Below are 21,542 nucleotides of genomic sequence, written 5' to 3'. Positions count from 1 at the left end.
TTAGGAAATAAATACACAACAATTTTTTTTTTTTAAACAGGTGGTGCAGGTTATTAATTTCAATGTAACCTTTAGTTGAAATACTGTAAAATCATGCAATAAGGATAATGTTTTTAAAATTATTTAATTTAATTGTTAATTAAAAATAAAACTAAAGGCAAAAATTCAAATCAAATAAAGATAACAGATCTAAACTGTGTAGTTCTCATTATCTCATTTATCATTTTATGCATTACTCATGCATGTGTGTTACCTACTGTGTACCTATTTTCTTCATCTCAAAAAGTGGGTATGTATCAAACAAATACAGCAGATTTGAGGGCAACAAGTTGGAGAAAAAAAACTCTCAAGTTTACAAGTGTGAATCAGGATGGCTTTGGGAAGGTGGGACTTGGAGATTTTTGGGAGCACAAAAGTTTTTTTGGGGGGGTTGGGGAGGGATGCTGACGAGTCCTCCCCCGTGCCAAGCCGATGGCGTCGGCGTGAGGCCATTACATCAGCGCGCCAGCCTCTCCCTTCCTTTCCTCCTTTATGATTGAGATTGTACGCGCTGTGCTGAGATCAGCATGTTTCATCCTGGAGGCCTCATTTAAATCTGCCAAACGTCGCCCCCGCCCTTTCTGCCCCTCCCTTTCTTTTAATTTTTCAAATGGAGAGCGGCCTGAGTCACGGTGCGCACTGCCCGGTCACGCCGTGCGTCTCAGCTGGCACACTCTACCCGGAGGAGAGCAAGTGGGCAAGGGTGGGGGACACACCCCACTGACGCTCACTGGTTGTAGGACCATTCATGAAGTCATCTGTTCTAGACTTCAGCAACTTTTTTTTGTCTTGACTCTTTTTTTTTTCCATAAAGTGGCATCTGATTTTGCGGAGCAGCATGTTAAAAAACCGGTATTGAGTCTGAACAAATATGGCTTTGCTTTCCTCATTGGAAACAATATGAAGTGGATTTGTTTATTTCTGGGTCATGCTCAGCTGTCATCTTGACTGATAGATTTATTCATGATTTTGAGTAATTTTTGAACAATCGAACACTTGGAATGCATGGTGCCAAGGAACTCAACTCAAACGTCACGCTGTTTATCATCACTGTCAGTTGCCAAGTCCAGGGTCAAACTAAACAAAGGCGATTTTAGTGCTCACGCAGAGTGCAAAACACTACAGATGGGCTACCGATGTGGTGGGGTTGTAACCCTCTATTCGATGTATATTTAAAACACAAACCGTGCAGCACCGGCAACATGTACAAATGTCGGCAGACAATAAAATAAGACTAATGACAAGACTAATGTTACTGTAGCTTACTGCACAGCTGTGACGTCACTGTTTCAGTCTACCTTGGATTTCAATATATTACTGTATCATTCTATAAAGTACAATGCCACAGGATGCTATTTGTCTTTTTCAAAACCTCTGGATCTCTCTCTCTCTCTGTAATGTATCCTTGGATGTTATTAAGTGACTTTCAATGTATTTTGCAATAAAAACAAATCATCCATTTGCCGCAGAAATGCTGCGTCTGCGCTTTGGTCTAACAGGATCGAAGAGGGCTTCTAGAGGATTAACTCTACAAGTGCGTTTGGCTTTTTCATTGACTTTTTTTTTTTTTTTTTTTTTTTGGAAAAGAGCGAGGCGTGACGTCAACAAAGAGGTGTACCGGTGGTGGCAAAGAGGAAACGTGATAATAACCAAAGAACAGAAAATGGAACTAACTGTGATGTATGAGGAGGAATTACCAAGCTTAACATAAATGCACCACTCGCAAAAATTTGGGAATTTGGGTTTTCTGGGATGAAATTACAGGCCTAACCTAAAATGCACTTTGACCTTTTAAGGTGAACTTGATGTGAGGCCAAGAAGACGCCAAACAGTTGGTGAAGAGTAAAAACTCTATAGAGAAGAATCTGAAATAAAAATTTTAATTAAAATTGAATTTAATTTTTGTCCCTAGGCTGTGGTTGATTCTCAGAGCAAATTTTAGAGTTTGTCTGATGAGCAGCCAGCTCCAAACTCACGTGTGCACACGCCTTGACGTTACACAGTCAAACGTGCTGTACACCAGCCAGACTTGCAACAAGTGCAAAGAAAGAAGAAGAACAACAAAAAATCAAGTTTAGATTGCTGTTAAATTCAATCCAAATGGTCCATTTTCCCAAAGGAAATCTTAAAAAAAATGGAGCACTTTAAAATGGTACTGTATATTTACCGTATCTTTTCCCAATGTGAAATTGTGGCTCCCATAAAACCTTTAATAGCCAGACAGACAAGTAACTGTAAAGGAAACATAAATATGTCTTGTAAATTTGATACACTGCAGTGTAAGGTGTTAACACAGCCAAATTTGAATGAGTCATAAATTTGTCAAATATGTAAAATGCGCTGAAAAGAAACGAGGCGGTACTCTGCTTCAAAATAGGTGACTGGATAACTGGCGTTTTCTTTCCGCTTACTTCTCTTAAATTAAACAAAACTGTAAAATTGCGATTTTTCTCAAGACTTTTCCCATTGGAAATAACGGAAATTGAAAATATGTTACAAAGTAACCGAGTATAAAGCCCTTTTTAATGTTAAAAGTTTAAAAACACCAGAACAATGTGTGTCTATCGTTCTTCGTAGTTAATGCTTCACTTCAACGAAGTGTCATGAGGCATGCTGACATACAGGTGAGGCCAAAATCATTTCATGTCATTAACATGTTGTTGACACAGCTTGTCTGCTACGCGGTGGACTTTTATAGCGTCATGGCCGGAGACGAAGGAGCACTGGAGCGAGTTAGGACAGAAAGGTCGGACGATCAATAGTCACAAAAGAAAAGTGCAGAGGAAGGACGACGCTAGTTGAGCTCAACTTGATGTTTGGATTTATGGTTATTACTGGGGACGCCCGTCGTTGTTCAATTGATTTTTGGCATAATCGTAAAACAATCTGATCGGTACATTACAATCAACGTCAACCCGGGAACGGAACATGGTTGCACACAGCATTGTGAAGAAACAAGAGTTCACAATGACTTTAGCAGCTAATTCTTACATGTCCGTGCAGCGCTATCAGTAGAACTGAACTAAGATTATTATGAGTACAATCAGCATACAGTAAATAAATCTGTCAGTAATTAAGTCTACTGAACATCAGGAGAGTCTACTGGACCGCTAAAAGAAACTCCTCCCCTCATGTCAACATAGTTCACAAAGCAGCCACAAGATGGGGCCAAAGCACTACTTTTCTCATCGACGGGAGTTTAGCTCTTTACGGATTTTTTGTTTCTTTAATGCTCTGTAATTGGCTGAAAAACTCAACAATTCATAATTTATTTTTTTTTTTGCTTGGAAATGCTCGAATGCACCCAAAGCTCTGTCAAAAGTAAATAGGAATTGGTGTCAACAAAGTTGAAAGGTTACATTTTGACTGAGTAAGATGATCTTGAAATTTAAATCTAAGTGCTTTGGGATCACAGATTGTGTCAGAGTTACAGTTTAAACAATTTTTAGGGGAGGATTTTTCTCAATTTGCATCAAAGCTCAGAGCAGATCCCCAGCATATCTGCCCTTTTATACAGATTTGCACCAAAACGGAAGGTTGCAAAGACATTCTAAGTCGGACGGCGTTTTAGTGATCCAAGCAGTGGAAATAGAAAAAAAAAAAAAAATCGCATAGCAGTAAGCGGGAGCTTTTGCCGCAGAGGCAGAGGAATGAAAGCATATTGTTGGGCGGCGGCCAGTCGTCATAAGCCCATCACGTTAAGTTTCTATAAATACTGTAAGACGGGCGCCAAGTTGATCAGGCGTGATTGAAAGCCAAATGACTCCTCATGCCACCGCGGGCCAAGTTTCCCTTAAGATGCTTGGGGTGGAGCCGCTTGCTCTGACACAGTCTGACGCACAGGCGCTTTCATGCAGGACCCGCATCTTAAAAGGATTTGTCCAAGTTTGTTGGAAACCCACAGAATACACAAAAGCCTGAAAAAGGAGCACAGAGCGAGGGCAGGTGGAAAGTCGGAAAAAGTGTAGCATATGGCATTCAAGCTTAGTTTCGCTTCTTTTTCAGTCTGTTGTGTTAAGGACACCGGGTCATTTTTTTTTTTTAAGCTCAGAGCATCCCCCAGTGTGGCAGCTCGGGAAAGGATGTTGGGGCTGATTAAGAAAATAAATAAATAAAAAAGAAGCGACGTGCCTCGGGCTAATCGATACTTAAGACACTAACGGATGAAGTACAGGAACAGCGCAGAGAGCTTGTGGCCCTTAGAAGCTCCATTCATCACGATTATACAAAGAAGGAATGAAGTGGCCGCCATTGTGCTTGCCAAGTCAACTGCATAAAATCTTAGAAGGATCCGTCACCCATTTCATCAGCGTACGTTCCGCCAAGAAAAGCCTCGCCCTGCTGGCCGTATGGCGGACGTGCACGTCACGACACTCACTGTTGTGTGTGCTTCACACACAGCAGCACTCAGGAGAGGGCCAACATCATCCACGGCAGGAACGCCAGAATTGTTCGTCGATTCCTAAATATAAATTTGAAGCGTCGTGAGGCAATTTTACACAGAGATCCAGCAAACAGAAGCAGTGCAGAGTGAAGTGTGACATCAGCGTGCTGCCGAAAAGCCAGACAAAAAGCACAGAGTGACAGCGTGACACCAGTCAGGTTCGCAAAGGCCAGAAAAACAGCAGAGTGATCGCAGCGCGCTACTCAAAAGCACAAGTGGCTGGAAGTGGCGCAAATTTCAAAAATGTGAATTCCATAGAGATCCGATGGGAAAACCTGTCACACTTCAAACGTAAAATTAACTTGCGTAGCGGAGCCGTAAATTATATCGACGGTCACCAGTGACGTGTTCGCGACTAATCGGACAGGCTACTTTCAAGCATGTGAATTTGTATTTCCCAAATATTGGACAAGTTATTTGATCAGAGGGCCACGCTCATGACCCAATGCATGTTTGGAGCCGTTCCATCAGGAGAAAAGCGTTGTTTAATCGTTGCCAAGCAACGCGTTTCGCCACACACGGGCCCGCCTCACTTCTATGGATTTCACCATGTGCAGCTGCAGCAGTCGGCAGCTGCAAAGCCACCACAGCAAAGCGCCGATGCAGTTAATGTCATCAAAATGTGCACTATGATGTTACGCCTTCAAGTCCAGTGCCTCGCTGGACTTACCGCAGCCCCCCAACCCCTGAGTACGGCAGAGAAAAGATCTTGAAGTCTCCTCCCTCACATCAGGGTCGCTCCAGCCGGAGTGGGTTCTTTTCATGAAGCCGCGTTGGCGACACACTTAAGTCAATGGAAAGATCGGCGCAGTCCGAACAAATATATCACGAGGCACCTTTTCTGACTCAATCACATGGGAGAATATGCTCCTTAGTGCCTGTGTAATCGATTTGCTTTTATTCGTTCACGGCGATGTCATCCCTGCCCGATGGGCCAATTTGTGCTGTTTTGTGAGTGTAAACAAAGGAAGTTAATCGAAGACGATTTCTTCCCGGCAGAATTTGTCTCACTTTATCAAGACAAAATATTAATAGCGCAAAAGCTCAAGAGAGCGGCGGGCTACACGAAAGCATGAGCGCAAAAGCTGAGCTCGAACTGCCATTTAATCAGGTGCGAGCCTCCTCACTGGTGGCAAACGTCTGATTAGATTTGAAGATGGAAAGCCATTAGGTGGGTAATGACTTAAGTGCCGGTTCTCCTTGGGAAGTGATTTATCCGGAGCGCCGCGGCTCGGACCGACCGGGAGTTGGAGTCGCCAGTTGCGGGGCCAGCGTTCATCAATCACCACGTGCGCCGTGGCCCGATCGACGGCTGGCTTCTCCACACGCGTGACGTGATTGTACTCGTCGACGAATCTTCTTCTCTGGCAGGGTTCTTCGTCACCCCCCGCAGCGCTAACGCATCGACGTCTTTTTGTTTCTCCGTGGGCCGCCCCTGGCACTTAAAATATTGAAAGTGGCGGCTTGAAATTGTTTTTCCCTTTGACGAGAGTCAAAGGCGCATTCGTTAGTCTGCTCTCTGCCGATATTCCAACACAAATAAGCTTCCGCTCATTTGCGACGTGGAGGCGGCCATGTCAATCCGTCTATCTACCGGGAAATCTCCAAAGAAGATAATCGGTCCCCGCTGGACATAATCGAATCTGCAATCATAAAATAAACCTTTGCTGTCAAAAAAGAGCGTCAAACTAGGTTACCCATTGATAATTAAAAAAAATACACATCTTTCTTCAAATATCTCTCTTAACGCTAACGAGGAAGGCACCCAAAAGGAAATTGCCTCCCTCCCTTTATGAAGTTAATGAGGATTGAATACGCAACAAGAAAAGCCAAAGAAAAAGCATAACAGGGAGTCCATTGAGGCTCACTGACGGACGGCAGTGTTCTATGTAAATATTTCACCCCACCCCAAAAAAATAAAGAAAACACAAAATGAGAGTGGTACAAAATGTGACAACAGTGTGCTACACAAATGTGAAAAATAAAAACAGGACTGACATCTGAACGCAACACAAAAACCCGAAAAAGAGTGAACGCAGTGTGATACATGAACATGTCTAAAATTATGCGTAAAAAAGTGAGTAAATTGAAAATTTTTGCTCTCAATTCACAAAAAAAAAAAAAAAAATCATGAGTGTCAATGTATTTCGAAAAACCAATTTTTTTAAAGACCTTAACCTTATATGTAAGATGTCAAGTTCCATCCCACCACTTTTTTTTTTTTTAAATCAATCATCTGAAAGATGATTGATGATTGTGAGTGGTAGGACGTCTAAAAAATTCGGACCTCACAGGGTGGACTAGGGTGAGTGTGTTGATAGGCACAAGCGGGGGCTGCTGTTTTCAAAGGTTACTGTATTGACTGTGGTGGCAAAGTTTTTTTTTCCTCTAAATTTATTTTCAAAAACAGAAGGGAAACTTCCAAGGAGCCAGGATAACCCACGTGGGCTCCCCTCGGGGCGGAGTGGGATACCGGTAACTGAAAAGACGACACCCACACCGGAAAAATGACAAACACATAACACGATTATCTCTCCGCTCAACTGACAGCCTTTGACATATTCGATTATAACATGATGATGTCACTTATTTCCATGGTGTTGACTAAAAGACAACTGGACCTTCTTGTACAGGGGTGGGCAACGCCAGTCCTCGAGGGCCCGCAATTCTCTATGCTTTATATGTTTCCTCACCTGAGTTAAAAGATCAGGATCATTATCAGGCTTCTGCAGAGCTTGCCGATGAGCTGATCATCTAAAACAGGTAGCATAGACCCCCCCCCCCCAAAAAATGCTCTGGATGGTGACACTGGGCGTGGGAAAGTTTTTCGACCCTTTAAAAAAGGCAACCAACATGAAGAAGCGGGTTCAGAAGTTTGCGAAGAGAAAGTCCACGGAGGGTTGGAAGCAGATCCAAGCCGTCCGGAGGTGATTTAGCACCTGACACGGGTGAGCCCGCTAAGCTCAATAGCACTAAAAGGCTCATCCTGTCTAATGGGGTTCCTCAATGACGCACAAGCCTGTTCCTTGTCTGCTCCTCTGACATACCACACGCATTCATTGGCTTGACAGTGGGATGGGCACACGCCCGCATGCAAATTAATGACTCACTAAAATAGTCACAACTTTTCTCTTTGAAACGCCGTGGTGAACAAATTCACTCGCAAATAAATAAATTCATAAATTCATTTTTACAAGCAAAAAAATGGTTTTCTCCACTTTCTGCTCTGTGTCAACGTCCAAATTGTGAAAATATCACATGAGTGATTCCCAAATGGTCATTTTATGACAAATTGCTATTGCTCCAGTTTTGGTTCTCAATGAAGAGATGGGATTCGGCCACTGTTTCTGTGCAGGGGCAAATATTTTCTGGTGGGTTACACGTGGAAAAAATCTTGTAAAATCCTCAAGTATTTTGGGTGAGAAAGTTGTTCAGGTAGCAGTTTTGCAAAAAACAACTGGACTACCCGGAGGTGATTTAGCACCTGACACGGGTGAGCCCGCTAAGCTCAATAGCACTAAAAGGCTCATCCTGTCTAATGGGGTTCCTCAATGACGCACAAGCCTGTTCCTTGTCTGCTCCTCTGACATACCACACGCATTCATTGGCTTGACAGTGGGATGGGCACACGCCCGCATGCAAATTAATGACTCACTAAAATAGTCACAACTTTTCTCTTTGAAACGCCGTGGTGAACAAATTCACTCGCAAATAAATAAATTCATAAATTAATTTTTACAAGCAAAAAAATGGTTTTCTCCACTTTCTGCTCTGTGTCAACGTCCAAATTGTGAAAATATCACATGAGTGATTCCCAAATGGTCATTTTATGACAAATTGCTATTGCTCCTGTTTTGGTTCTCAATGAAGACATGGGGTTCGGCCGCTGTTTCTGTGCAGGGGCAAATATTTTCTGGTGAGTTACACGTCGAAAAAATCTTGTAAAATCCTAAAGTATTTTGGGTGAGAAAGTTGTTCGGGTAGCAGTTTTGCAAAAACAACTGGACTATATAAACAATATGCAAATTACTTGGTTGACTAATTTTAGTGCACTTGATAAATAAAAGTCCAAAAAATTCAAAGAAGCCCTTGCATATCTGGTCGAAAATTCGAGATTGTGTGGTTTTTTTTTGCACCAAGATGCAAAGATGGTGGCAAAAAAGAAATCCTGTTACTGGTGGTTTTTGAACCATTTTTTTTAGCCTTAGTTAGTTACGTTTGAAGTTACGTTTGAAGATACACACACATGCGGTGGCTAATGAAAAGGAACTGAGACGACAGTGCATGACAAAGAGTTGTGTAATTGCTTTGGAGAAACAGCAGCCATCGATCCGAGGACGGACAACTCGTTTGCTCAGCGCGTGGGCAGCAGCAGCCCGTCGCCCCCCCCGACCTCCCCTCCCTGTCGTTTGTGGCTCCAATCACTCCATTAGCTCAATAGACTTTGATGCTTCGCTCTTGTTATCACACGCCATGCTCATGTTGGGAGCGGAGATGGCGTGAGACCACCAAAACACGCTGACATCAGCGTATAAGTGGTGAGTCACGTCACGTCATTGCATAAGCTTATGAAGGAAAGCGGCAGTGTTTTAACAAACTATTTGAACAAAGTTATGTTTGAACAAACCAGCGCAGTGGTTTTGAAGTAATATTCCGAAGGAACATTGGTTTCACAAACATTTTAGTGTCGAGGCGTTTCAACGAACAATTTGTAACTAAGATTTCAGGACTATTTTAGAAACCCGTCTTGGGACTGCGGCTGAAAATTAGCATTGATGCTAAGTCCGGCGCTTTTACACTGTTTATTTTTGGGCTGATGAATGTGCAAAGTCCCAATGAAATAAATAAATAAGTAAAATGAGACAATGTTTTCATGAAAAAGTTTTAATGAATATTTTATTTTGGTAGGTGTTTTTAAGTGTAGTTTTAACAAACATTTAGCATTTAGCCATTGTTTAACAAGCATTTTTAGCGAACATTTCTAAATATGTGTGTGTGTGTGTGTGTGTGTGTGTGTGTGTGTGTGTGTGTGTGTGTGTGTGTGTGTGTGTGTGTGCATATAAATAACATGTCAATGCTCCTCTTGTTTCCTAACAACTGGGAATAATATTAGCAAACAGAAGCAAAGCAACATGACCACAGGTAGCTGAGAGAACTCCGAAGCAACGCGGAATTAGCGTCATTTCTACTCGACGTGTACGTTCATCGCATCTTTTTGATTTTTAATTGATTGGATATAAAAAAAAAAAACATTCAACCAAATACATTTTGTGTTTTAATCACACTCTATTATGAATAAATCAGGCTAACAATGTAGCAGCTGTGGCATAGAACACGTTATAAAGAACTTTTTTGACTTGACTTCCCCTTCGGATAAGTTAGTGAAGCTATGTCATAAGAAATACTCTTTTTTAATGATGTTCATTATAGACAAATGCAATGTCAAAAGACAGTTAACTTTTAAGGATGCTTGTTATAATATTTTTTTCAAGTTCTGCTCAACATTGTCTTAGCTTCCATTCGCTCAATCGATGTGGATTTCTCGCTCTTATTACGCAGCTCGCCTTGGTGCAAACACGTCGTGGGATGCCAAAAATCGCTATGCCAAAGTCTGAGCGGTGAGTCACATTGCAGAAGCTTATGAATGAGTGCCTCAATGTGTAGTGTGCTCCCTCACCAGTAGATGGCCCCGCCCCCGCCTAGTGAAAAAAAGTGTTGTGGTGGTGGTGGTGGGGGGCTGCCCTATCGATTTAAGCAACGTAACTTTGCCCCTGCTGCCCATTTAATGAATGACATCAATGCAAATGAGGCGGATTTTTGTGAATGGAGTGGCTCTGCGGATGACGTCCGCGTGTCTCGCCGCCCTCCCATTGGCTGCCGTCGAAACCAGCTCATCGCCCCATTGGCTGGGCTGCGGGATAATTACCCACCTCCACAGCCGATGCACAAACCCGGGTGGCGGGATATATAGGGGGCCACTGCTTCGCCGCTACACGCAAAAACACAGCTCGCAGCTCCTGTTCCGGACCCCCCTAAAAAAATAATAATTTTAAAAAGAAAAAGAAAAAAAAGCCCACATATTTGAGATTTATTTATTTTTGGTGCTTCTCGCCGAAGGTGAGTATTTGCTTTGTGATGATATGATATGTGGTTATCATGATTGCAACCGTAGCCAAAAAGTGGGTTAAAAATGAGGGGATGAAAAAAAGTCTACGGGATAGTTGTGTGTTTGTGTTTGTGTGTGTGTGTGTGTGTGTGTGTGTGTGTGTGTGTGTGTGTGTGTGGGTGGGTGTGTGGGTGAGGGAATGGCAGCTCATTACACTAATGCACTGGTTCCTCAGGGAAGCTTGGATGGAGTCGCCACCTCTTCCTCTTTTCTGTCATCCTCTCCATCCTTCACGCTTTTTCTTCTCCTCCTCCTCCCTCCGCTTAGATTTTATGGTTGTCTTTTAAATGACATTTGAAACAAAGATTTTCGCATGGTTCTATTTGAACTAACAGTTTGAACAAACATTTATAGCCTAGTTATGTTTGACCAGACCATTACTTAGTGTCAGTGGGTGTTAATATGTTAGCATCATTACGTTTTGAACATTTTTTTCTTGTCATTAGTCTTTTTGGTTTGTAATTTTCAAGGGACATTTTTGAACTAACATCTTAGCGTAGGTATTGTATGCTTTAATGACAGTAAAAACATTTTACATCGTTATGTTTTAACAGACATTTTAAGATGTATTTTTTTTAACCAATATTGCAATGTAAAAATGTGAATCAATATTTTTAACAATTTTTTTGTTTCTTTTAATTAAAGTGGGATAGGTCCGGCCAAATATTTTATCAGAGTATGGTTCAAGATATTTTAATGACATTTTACCTTAGCTATGTTGGACTGTATATACTAATGAGAATTTTTAAATTTAAGTTTAAGTGCAGGAAAACATTTAAAGAAAGCCTTTTGCATAGTTTTGACAAACAATTTTTACCTACACTAATTTAGCGCAGTTATGGTTTTAACTAACATTTTAAATTTCAAGCAGTGTTGCTTCCTGAGTTTCGAACACGTATTTTTGTATTTTTTCATTTTAGTGTAGTTTTTCTTTCACAAATATTTCTTTCCGACAGTTTTATCAATTATGATAGTCACGAACATTTAAACAAAACACTTGAGTGTTTTTTTGGGGGAGAACAATTTTGAACTCCTTTCAGCATCATATGACACCCTGAACTGGTTGCCAGCCAGTCGCAGGGCACACATAGACAAACAACAACCATTTGCGTTCACAATCACACCTCGGGACAATGTAGTGCGTCCACTCAATCTCCCATACATGTTTTTGGAATGTGGGAGGAAACGAGAGTACCCAGAGAAAACCCACACAGGAACCTCGGCGCCGGAATCAAACCCTGCACCTCTGCACTGTGAGGCGGATGTGCCAAGCCGTCGACCACCATGCCGCCCCATCAAATTCTATTTCAACTAGAATTGTTTTAATGAACATTTTAACATAGCCACGATATGTTTCATTAATTTAGATGGAGTCACCACCTCCTCGACATCCTCCTCGCTGTCACCCTGCCAACTCTTCATCCTTCTCATACACATATCGATGCCCCCACCCCCAAACACCCACTCAACACACACACACACACGCACGCACGTACACTCCTGCAGCCATGTCCTACCCGCCAGAACTGGCAGTACTTCCATCCTGGTGGGATGCTTTCAGGGATATTAAGAATTGTCAGGAAATGGCACTTTTGGGGGGTGTGCTTACAAGTATGCGTGTGTGCGTGCGTGTGTCATGCAGGGAGGGTACTATGGTCATGCTGAAGATCTCGGCGTTCCTCATCACATATGCTCTGGTCATCTGCCAGATGTACTGCTCGCAAGCTGCCCCCGCCAGGTAAGAATATGGCGTTAGCCGACACTCGCTGTTTGTTAAAATGGGACGAGAACAAGAACCAACAACATGCGTACATTGTGGGTGATAACGGAGCGAGTTGAAGGAGATGTCACTTTGCTGTCAAAGCTAATCCATTTAAAAAGTTGTTGCATCCCATTACGCTAATGTCATTTCCAGGCAGATTACGATAATGTAATAAAAACAAGGAAAGAGTGTTTAATGCAAGTCTACACGGTCATTTGGAAACTGTTGTTGTGGTCAAGAATCTCCACTAACACCCGTTTAAAGTAATAGAACAAGACAATTACTGTAGGTACACCTGATAATTGCAGCAATAAAAAAGCTGCATTAAAAAAAAAATCTGGCTTTAAAAATGTTTTCGTAATGCTCAATAATTTTTTGATTTTTCTTTTCTTAGTTGTATTATTAAAAAAATACCTTTTAAATTAACTCAACTGTATGAAAATATGCTCAGTTATTGTACTCAGGTATGTTCAAAAAATGTAACAATATTTTTGTGTTATTTTTAGTCAAAATTGCCATTAAAATAATATTCAGTTAAGTTACTGTTTGGAAAAAAAAATATTATTATTACCATTTTATTCTTAGAATTCTTTTTTTCAAATGACTAAAGCTATGTTAAGGTTCTAGTTGAAAAAATATTGGATTTTCAACTGTTATTTTGTATTATTATTATTATTATTATTATTATTGTTTTTAATGATACATGACAATATAACTGTACGTTATGCAAAATTTTATTTATTTGTCACTTAAAAAATTACTTTGTTGTCAGTTTTTATTGATTGATTTTAAACTGCAAAATTGTTTTCCAACTGTATAGCACATCTTGTATGATAAAGTGCTATACAAATAAAGTTCAGCCGAGTTGACAGCGTCAGTCGTCCATCCAAAGTCAACTTTTGTGGAGGCACACTTTTTGGGTTACTTGGGATTGTGCGGGTGGAGCCACTGTGATGTCTAAACATATGCATTTCTATATTTACACGAGTCCTGGCAAAAGCATCAGTATATATCTAAAGGCAGATACACATTAAGACGCCGGGGCACTTTGTGCAGATTGTTTTGCTGCGTTGGCGGGCAGCCCTCCAACACCGACATCATCCCTCCTTGGCCGGTGACATCACACGAGCCACCTTGACCCCACCCACACACGCATCCAACATCCAACCATCCCTATTTGGCCAGGGACCACTCAACCCTTCCTCGAACGTGACGCATTTTTTTCCAATAAATCTCACACATTTTTAACTCAGTATTTGAGGGTAGTTATTTTTGTTCAACATTTTCCACAAATATTTTACTTATGGTTCAACTAACATTTCTTAGCTATCACATTACTGTAGTTATGCTTGAACAAACATTTGAACATTTCAGAGTAGTTTGAATGAACCTTTTTTTTTAAAACATTGATCAAATTTGTTCTAAGCATTTTAGTGCTATTGTTTCATGAAAAAAAAAAAAAATCTCGATCCTCGACTTATCATGACCATTTTAGCAAAATTGTTTAACCAAAAATATTTTAGCTACAATGTTAGCTTAGCCATGTTTCAACAAACATTGACCATGCAACATTTTAGTGTGGTTATGTTTGATTGACTTTTTGTTAGCTACCATTTTTGCATAGTGATTTTAGTGACGTTAGTTTTTTATTGACCTTTTTTTAGCTACTTAGCTATTTAGCTACTTAGCTACTTAGCTATTTAGCGTGGTTATACATTTTAAAACATTTTTAAAGTAACATTTTAAGTTAAAAAAACATTTGATTGACGTTATGTTTAAACAAATATTCAATGAACATTTTAATCATCTTGTAACAAAAACGTTAGTCTAAATTTTTCTGCAAACCTTGCTTTAGTCCCCTTTTAGCGTCGTTATTTTCATGGTCATTCTTTAACAAACATTTTCAGAATGGTTACATTTAAGGAACGATTTTCAACTGAATTTTAGTGTAAATGTGTTTAAAGGATCCGATGAAAAGCAGTCCTGGACATTTTTAATGTACATTTTAGTGTAGTCTTGTTTTAATCAACAAATTATACCAAACATTCCAACATATTGATGTTCACGTTAAAAAAAAAAAAACAACGAATTTGTTAACGTCGTTACGCTTGTAAACTTTTGGTGCGGCCATTCTTTGTTTGCCACCTGCAGACCGGCATTGGAGTCCATGTCGGAGAGGGTGACGCTGACGGATTACGAGGCGCGGCGGCTACTCAACGCCATCGTCAAGGAGTTTGTGCAGATGACGGCCGAGGAGCTGGAGCAGCAGCAGCAGCAGGCGGCTGAGGGCAACAGGTACGTCTTTCGGCTCATATTGTTAGGATCATTAACATATTGCGAGAACCTTCTAATGACCGACCCCTTCTGTATTTGTCAACCGATTCAAACGATGCCAAATTTAAAACTCAGGACATTAGGAGCTACATTTCGACATTTCACAAATTTCCACTTTTTCCCTCAGTTCCGCACACACGCACACACACAACCCTTTTTGAATGAATGAGACATTTAAAAGAAGTTCCTCATACCTCACGTTTCATCTTCAAAATGTTGAGCACATTCAAGACTTCTACGGAACTATTGATCACGTTTTCAAATTGTCAATATTTTCACCATAAAATATCCAAATCGAGAAATATTTGACAATGACCAATTGACCTCCTCCTTCCACATTTCTTGACTGATCTGAACCACGCCAATTCCAAACCGTTGAACTCAATCAGGACATACTGTACAGTAGATGGAAGTATTGATCACATTCCCCAAATGCTTTCACATTAACATTCCCAAACTAATAAATTAACGCATTTGACATGTTTGCCTTCTCCAACAGTTCTTGACAGATTCTATTCTTGACTATTCTGACTTTAATCTGTATGGCTCATTCAGGACATGACAGCGCGAGCATAACATTCCCCAACCGCATTCCTGCTTCAAGTTTTCCATATTTAAACATTCAAACGATTCTATTCCACAGCCTTTCAGTTCAATATCACATCTTCAGCATCAACGCGGTACTTCGAAAAGAAATTGCATCCTCGAGTTATCATTATTCTTGCGAGTGGTTCGACTCACACATGCCACAGCAGTCACGAAGGCACTCCCGCATGAACGACTTGCTCCGAATTAGTCGAGCTACTTTGAATGAAGTGTGCATGATAGTTTCGCATGAGAATGGGGAGCAACTGTTCGTTTGACTGTTATGTATTAAAAAAAAGTTTTAAAAAAGGGTGGGGGTAGTCGGTGTGTAGGGGTGCATTACATTTGCATGAAAGGATGGATGGGTGGTCATGTAGTGAGCATGATGCGAGGAAGGGACATTCTGGTCTTAAGTGGTTTGCTGGCACGAGACAGATTGGCATGCCTGCAATGAACGTGCGAATGGAATGAAGAGGGTTGGGGGGGAGGGGGAAATGGAAAAAAAATATACTGTCTGTACTGTGTAGAAAATGCATGGTTGGAGACAACCGCAATGTATCCCACCGGAGATCTTTGGACTTGCTCAAGCAATGCAGTATGTTGGTCTTACCAAACATTTTTAAGCTGCAACGTTAACCTAGTTATGTTTTAAGATGTTAAATACTTTCTTTTTAATCCGAAATATGAACACTAATGTTTTTTTTCAACGAATCTATTCTATTAATTTTTTTGATAGATAAGATTTAGGCGTAGTTATGTTTCAATAAACATCACATTTTAGTGAAAATTAGCAAACTATTCTATCAAATATTTGACATTTTTGAAAAACTTGTTTGAACAAATGTAAACTAGCATTTTAGCGTAAATGGGTTATAAAAATACTTGAGCATAATTATGTTTTAGCAATGTTTTCTTTCTAATATATTAACATGCCGTATTTACTCACATTTACCGTATGAGTAGCATTTCATTAACCTGTGAGTCACTGTATGTCGCTGGCATAGATAGATGAACAAAGCATTACTTGTAGTAACGAAATAATTTTCACACCAATTTGGTGAATTTTCCTGCGGCAGGCCCGATGATCTCTCATAATGTCCAAAAACTCCCAAGATCTCTGGTGGGATCCAATGAAATCTTCCTGCATGTCATTGTTTTCTTTTCTCCCGCCTGATCCCGCCCCTGTGCATGTGATCTGTATGTATTGTGTACCCCGATTCTGACAGCATGGCCCGGCCGCTAACCAAGCGCTGCTCCAACCTCAGCACCTGCATACTGGGCAAATTCTCTCAGGAGCTGCACAAGTTGCAGACGTTCCCTCGCACCAACGTGGGAGCGGGAACGCCCGGCAAGAAGCGCGGCGCTCCCGATGGCGAGCGCTACGCCAGCTACGGCGAGACGTTTGACGCCGTCTAACCACGCCCCCTTTTACGCCGTCCTCCTCTGCCCCCCCCCCCTGCCCCCCCCCTGCCCCTCAACCCCCCTTCCGCAACCTTGCTATGTCATGACCTCCCAGTCGTCCTCATTGGCCAGCGCATGTTGGCGTAGCTTGCCTGACTGGCGTGAAGTGAAAAGAAACAGGCGGCCATCTTTGGTCTCAGACTAGGGCTGGGCGACGAATCCATTTCATTGAGTAATTTGAATTTGGTTTAGTTTGTAAAGAAAGTTAATCATGATTATTTTCTCGCAGTAAATAGATTTCCAAATAACATTTTAACAATGTCGAGCAGTGCATTTGGAAGCTGGACCATTAACACTATACAGAGATGCAACAGAACAGCGGGCATCTGTACTAAGTACATCCTCTGGAGCATTTCAAAAATTAATTTACCTCATCGCAAGGCAATAACATAAAACATTTCAATGTAATACATCACGCTCACCAGGTATGCCGATATTATTAATGTAATCAGAAAACACCGATATTAGTGTGGGCCAGTTTGCTGGCTCTCTAAGGACAAATATGAACTCTAGTTGGTTATAATCGCATAATTCACTGACTTTTTTTTAACCTATGCTCCCACTGTTCACAGAAAATTATCCACTGTTTTTAATGCTAAATCTACGACTATAATCTGATGACATCGTTTGAGGAATTTAATTTCAACCAAAGGAGTCATTTGCCGCCATCTTGTGGCATCTTTGCGCAATTACAGAACAAAGGCAAATAGCAAATAGCTGGGCTTCACTTTGAGTACAAATCCCATTTCAGACTTTTTAATGAACTATGCGCACCCTGTATCTTAACGGTGAACAAAGTATGGCCTGCGGGGCAGGTACAGCCCAATTTCTTCTTTAACCTGGTCCACATTTTCCTAAAATTGGTTAAGTAAACTAATTAATTCATGTTCTCATTTTAAGAGTGTCACGTTATTCTTACATGTGGAGCAGCCGAGCCATGTACTGTAATACGACAACTCGTTTTCTGTACATTTAAAATTTTATTATGGATTGTGTGACATATATTTAAACAGAATGGATTTTTTTTTCTTCCCAAGAGAAATACGTATTTTCACATTATTGTATCTTTGAGGGGAAAGAAAAGAATTTATTTCTATTATTTTCTGGAAGTTGATGCAATTTAACGCTGGGACAAAACTGTTTCTAATCTCATTCAGTATGAGAAGAACTAAAGCAATTCTCAAAGGGAGGGGAAAAAAACTGACAAATTGATAGAAATGTTCCTATAACTGAAGAGGGGAAAACATGTTCAAGTGAAAATCGGATTATAAAAAAAGAGATTTTATTTTGAGGCCATGTCACCCAGCCCTAGGTCAGACAATCACGTTCTTTGCTGTACACCACCAGAGACATGTGAGCACACGCACTCACGTGCACACACACACACACACACACACACACACACACACACACACACACACACACACACACACACACACACACCTACTTCTTCGCATGTAACGTTAATCAGCAAGCGCCGCCATGTTGCTTGTTCAATAAACATATTTTTCTACCAGGAAGCCTTAGCTGACTTTCATTCAAAAGCCTTAGCTGACTTTCATTCAGTGCGGAACAGTGTGCCCAGGACGATCAACTCATTTACTTTTAAGGAAAGCCAAAGGAAGCAAGCAAGAAAGAACGAACAAAAGAAATAAGGAAAGAAATAAAGACAGAAAGAAATAAAAACAAAAAGAAAGACAGAAAGGAAATCATGGCATCCCATCAGCCAGCCCAGCATATATTATCCTAAAGTAAGAACATCAGAACTAAAAAATATCTATCCAATGTAACCACAAGTCCACACACATCTGTTGTGACAGATCATTTTAGCATGTGTTCAAGTTATCTTTTTAAACGAACATTTGAGCGTAGTTATGTTGGAACTAATATTTTTTTATTAGTTGAAATTCAGCATAGTTGTAGGATGTTGTAACATTTTTGACAAACATTTTAGCGTGGTTGTATAACTACAATTTTTAGGTAACATTTGGGTGTAGTTATGTTTTACTCAACATTCTATAAATCAATATCTTAGCATAGTTATGTTTTAGCAATATATTTTTTAAACAAACATTTGAATTATTACTAACTTAGAAGTAACATTTTAGCATTGTTAGCATAGCGCTAAAAAAAACAAGAGAGAGGTTTTGCATCAGCACAAAAGGCCAAACCGCAGAGAAAGATCAGTGTTGATAAAAATGACGAAAATATTGATGTACTTCAACTTTGAATTTTTACATAAATCATCATAACCACCTGCTCCGCTTACCCTGAAGCAGCGTTACAGCACAGAAGCGAGCCTGCAATACAGCCACCTGCGTCACCCACCGCCTGGCCGACTTCCTCAGCCGGTCGGGGGGGATGGGCAACAGCAACTTTGTGCCCACCAACGTCGGCGCCAAAGCCTTCGGCCGGCGGAGGAGAAGCATTGTCATGTGAGCACCTGGACGCAAAACGGTAAACGGACACATTGGGTATCAATTTGGATAACGGGCACATTATCAAACGGTAAATGGACAAGTCAGGAGGGGTGGCACAAATTTAGCAAATTATAGCTAACATTTTAGCCTAGCTATGTTTTAAAGACCAATATTCTAGCCAAGTTATGTTTTAACAAATCTTTTTAAATAACATCTTAGCATATGTATTTTATAGTAATATTTTAGCATGATGTTTTATGACATATTGAAACTAATAATTTAGCAGTCATTTTTAGAATTTTGTAACATTCATGCAGTATGTAGTCATAAATAACAAAATGTATACATGGTAATATAGTTGTTTTAACAAACAGTAGCTTTTTTTTAACCAAACATTTAGCATTGTTACGGTACATTTTATTGTATTTATTGCAACATTTCAATTAACAATTGAACTGCTGCAGTATGTTTTAACATAATTTTTAAACAGGTTTTTGCATCACGATGTTTTAAGTAACAATGGAAACATACTTTGTCATAACATTTGACTGGAGTTCAATTATAAATAAAAATTTTTGTGCAATTTGAACAAAAAAATTTTAAACAAATATTTGATTGTGCTTAAGTTTTTTGCATACCTTTTTAAACATGTTTTAACCACTATTTCTGAGTAGTTGTAGGTGTGTTTTTTAAAACTAGCGCTCCAGGGTCAATAAAAATCGAAAATATTTCTTTTGGAAAAGAAAAAAAAAGTACAAAATTCTCATAGGTAAGGGCTCTGCAGTTGTATGCAGTTACATTAGTAAAATGTTAGTTAATTTCCTTCTTTTTGTGTTTTACACAGGTTGACACATGGCGATAAAACATCGGGAGATTAAAAAAAAAATAACCTGGAGAAAAAAAAACATCGACAATGGAGCAGAAAATCAACAGTGAACTGTCCCTTTGCATACACTCACATTAAAAAAAAACAAAAAAACATCAAGTTTCCATCTTCATTTTGGCCCGTAAATAAAAGCACTTTAGTTTGTGTTCACTTGCCATTTTTTCTACATTGGGGGGAAAAAAAGTGTTAACCAAGTCCTCCTTTTCCTCCTACCGTGTAGCATTATCCAGCCAGCGGGACCCCCATCAGCCTACCAATGGACCTCCCATCCCCCTCCACCCAAAAAACAAAACAAAAAAAAAACATCCTCCCTAACCCACAGTGGGCTGTTGTCTTGTGCCTTGATGTAGAACAATTTACATGATTGTACAGTTCTGTGAAGTATGGTGGTGGTGGTGGTGGTGATGATGATGATGATGATGATGATGGTGGTGATGATGATGATGATTGTTGTCAATAATATTGTTGGGGGGGAAAAAAAGACAAGATTTGAGCAAGATTAAAATGTATTTTAGATACACTCGGGTTTGCGGTACTTGTGTTGTTCTTTTTAGCACATGATTATATTTGGACATGTTGTAAACACTGTCAATCAACTAGAAATAATCAAACAATAGGATTAGAACACCACCGGAAGAGAGCGATGAGTATGTGTGTGTGTCTGTATATGTGTGTGATTTGTAACACACACACACACACACACACACACACACACACACACACACACACACACACACAGGTGGGATATGTTTTGCAAAATATGGGCAAATAACAAATGCATGGGTAATTGCTGAATAAAAAAGGCAGTGCAACCTGCAATCAGACTGGTTCTTTTGGCGCTTCTGAGGACAAACAGTCTTCAATATAGATCGGGGTACATTTTATTGTAGTTGTCATAGGTTTCGTGAATAATCTTTACAAGCATTTTATTTGTAATTATTTATTTTATTACGAGTGTGAAGGAACGTTTCAGCATAGTTATGTATTGGCCTATATTTTTAAACAAAATTTTCAACATAGATATGTTTTAACGTACATTTTATCCTATTATTGTATCTATGAACCTCCACTAGCTTAGACACAGCATTCTGATTACTATTGCATTTGTAGGATATGAATTAAACAGCAAAATGTACCCTATTTGTATCCATCTCAGGGGGCGGCCATTTTGACATTTGCTCTCAACTGAAAATGACATCACAGGTGATCAGGGCTCAGGTAACGGCCAATCACAGCTCACCTGTTTTCTGGTCATCTTGAGAGCCATTTGGCATTGTGAAGTCACTTTCAATCGACAGCCAGTGGCAAAATGGCCGACTAAAAACAGGTGAATTTTGCTGCTTAATTAATAATCAAACAATATGAATCAGAATAGACTGAAGGGACCAGATAGAACATATTATTATAACGTTATATTGTAACATTTCTGACTTGGTTTCCCCATC

At 40.1% G+C, this 21,542-nt stretch overlaps 1 protein-coding gene across 3 annotated transcripts; it reads left to right on the top strand.

Annotated features, from left to right (window-relative positions):
- The first annotated feature begins 10,162 nt into the window (after window positions 1-10,162).
- LOC109530822 (calcitonin gene-related peptide) lies at window positions 10,163-20,399 on the top strand. 3 transcript variants are annotated; one of them, XM_019894720.1, is made up of 5 exons: window positions 10,211-10,600; window positions 12,292-12,387; window positions 14,563-14,706; window positions 19,068-19,248; window positions 20,056-20,399. In XM_019894720.1, the coding sequence occupies exons 2-4, from the start codon at window positions 12,302-12,304 to the stop codon at window positions 19,228-19,230; spliced, it is 393 nt and encodes a 130-aa protein (XP_019750279.1). In that variant the 5' UTR covers window positions 10,211-10,600; window positions 12,292-12,301; the 3' UTR covers window positions 19,231-19,248; window positions 20,056-20,399. The 3 variants fall into 3 exon arrangements, with proteins under 3 accessions (XP_019750278.1, XP_019750279.1, XP_019750280.1); XM_019894721.1 differs by having other exon boundaries at window positions 10,218-10,600; window positions 19,071-19,248; XM_019894719.1 differs by lacking the exons at window positions 19,068-19,248; window positions 20,056-20,399 and adding an exon at window positions 16,557-16,793 and having other exon boundaries at window positions 10,163-10,600.
- The last annotated feature ends 1,143 nt before the right edge of the window (window positions 20,400-21,542 follow it).

Source organism: Hippocampus comes, unplaced genomic scaffold (assembly GCF_001891065.2).
Source record: "Hippocampus comes isolate QL1 unplaced genomic scaffold, H_comes_QL1_v1.1 scaffold319, whole genome shotgun sequence".
NCBI classification, from domain to species: Eukaryota; Metazoa; Chordata; class Actinopteri; order Syngnathiformes; family Syngnathidae; genus Hippocampus; species Hippocampus comes.
The sequence above is the reverse complement of the archived record's forward strand: the minus strand, read 5'-3'. Positions and strand labels throughout refer to the sequence as shown.

Excerpts from the sequence above, each read along its gene's own strand:
- LOC109530822 (XM_019894719.1), top strand. The coding sequence starts at position 12,302 with ATGGTCATGCTGAAGATCTCGGCGTTCCTCATCACATATGCTCTGGTC. Across the intron at positions 12,388-14,562 it reads TCGCAAGCTGCCCCCGCCAG|ACCGGCATTGGAGTCCATGT; the intron begins GTAAGAATATGG and ends TGCCACCTGCAG. Across the intron at positions 14,707-16,556 it reads CAGGCGGCTGAGGGCAACAG|CATGGCCCGGCCGCTAACCA; the intron begins GTACGTCTTTCG and ends CGATTCTGACAG.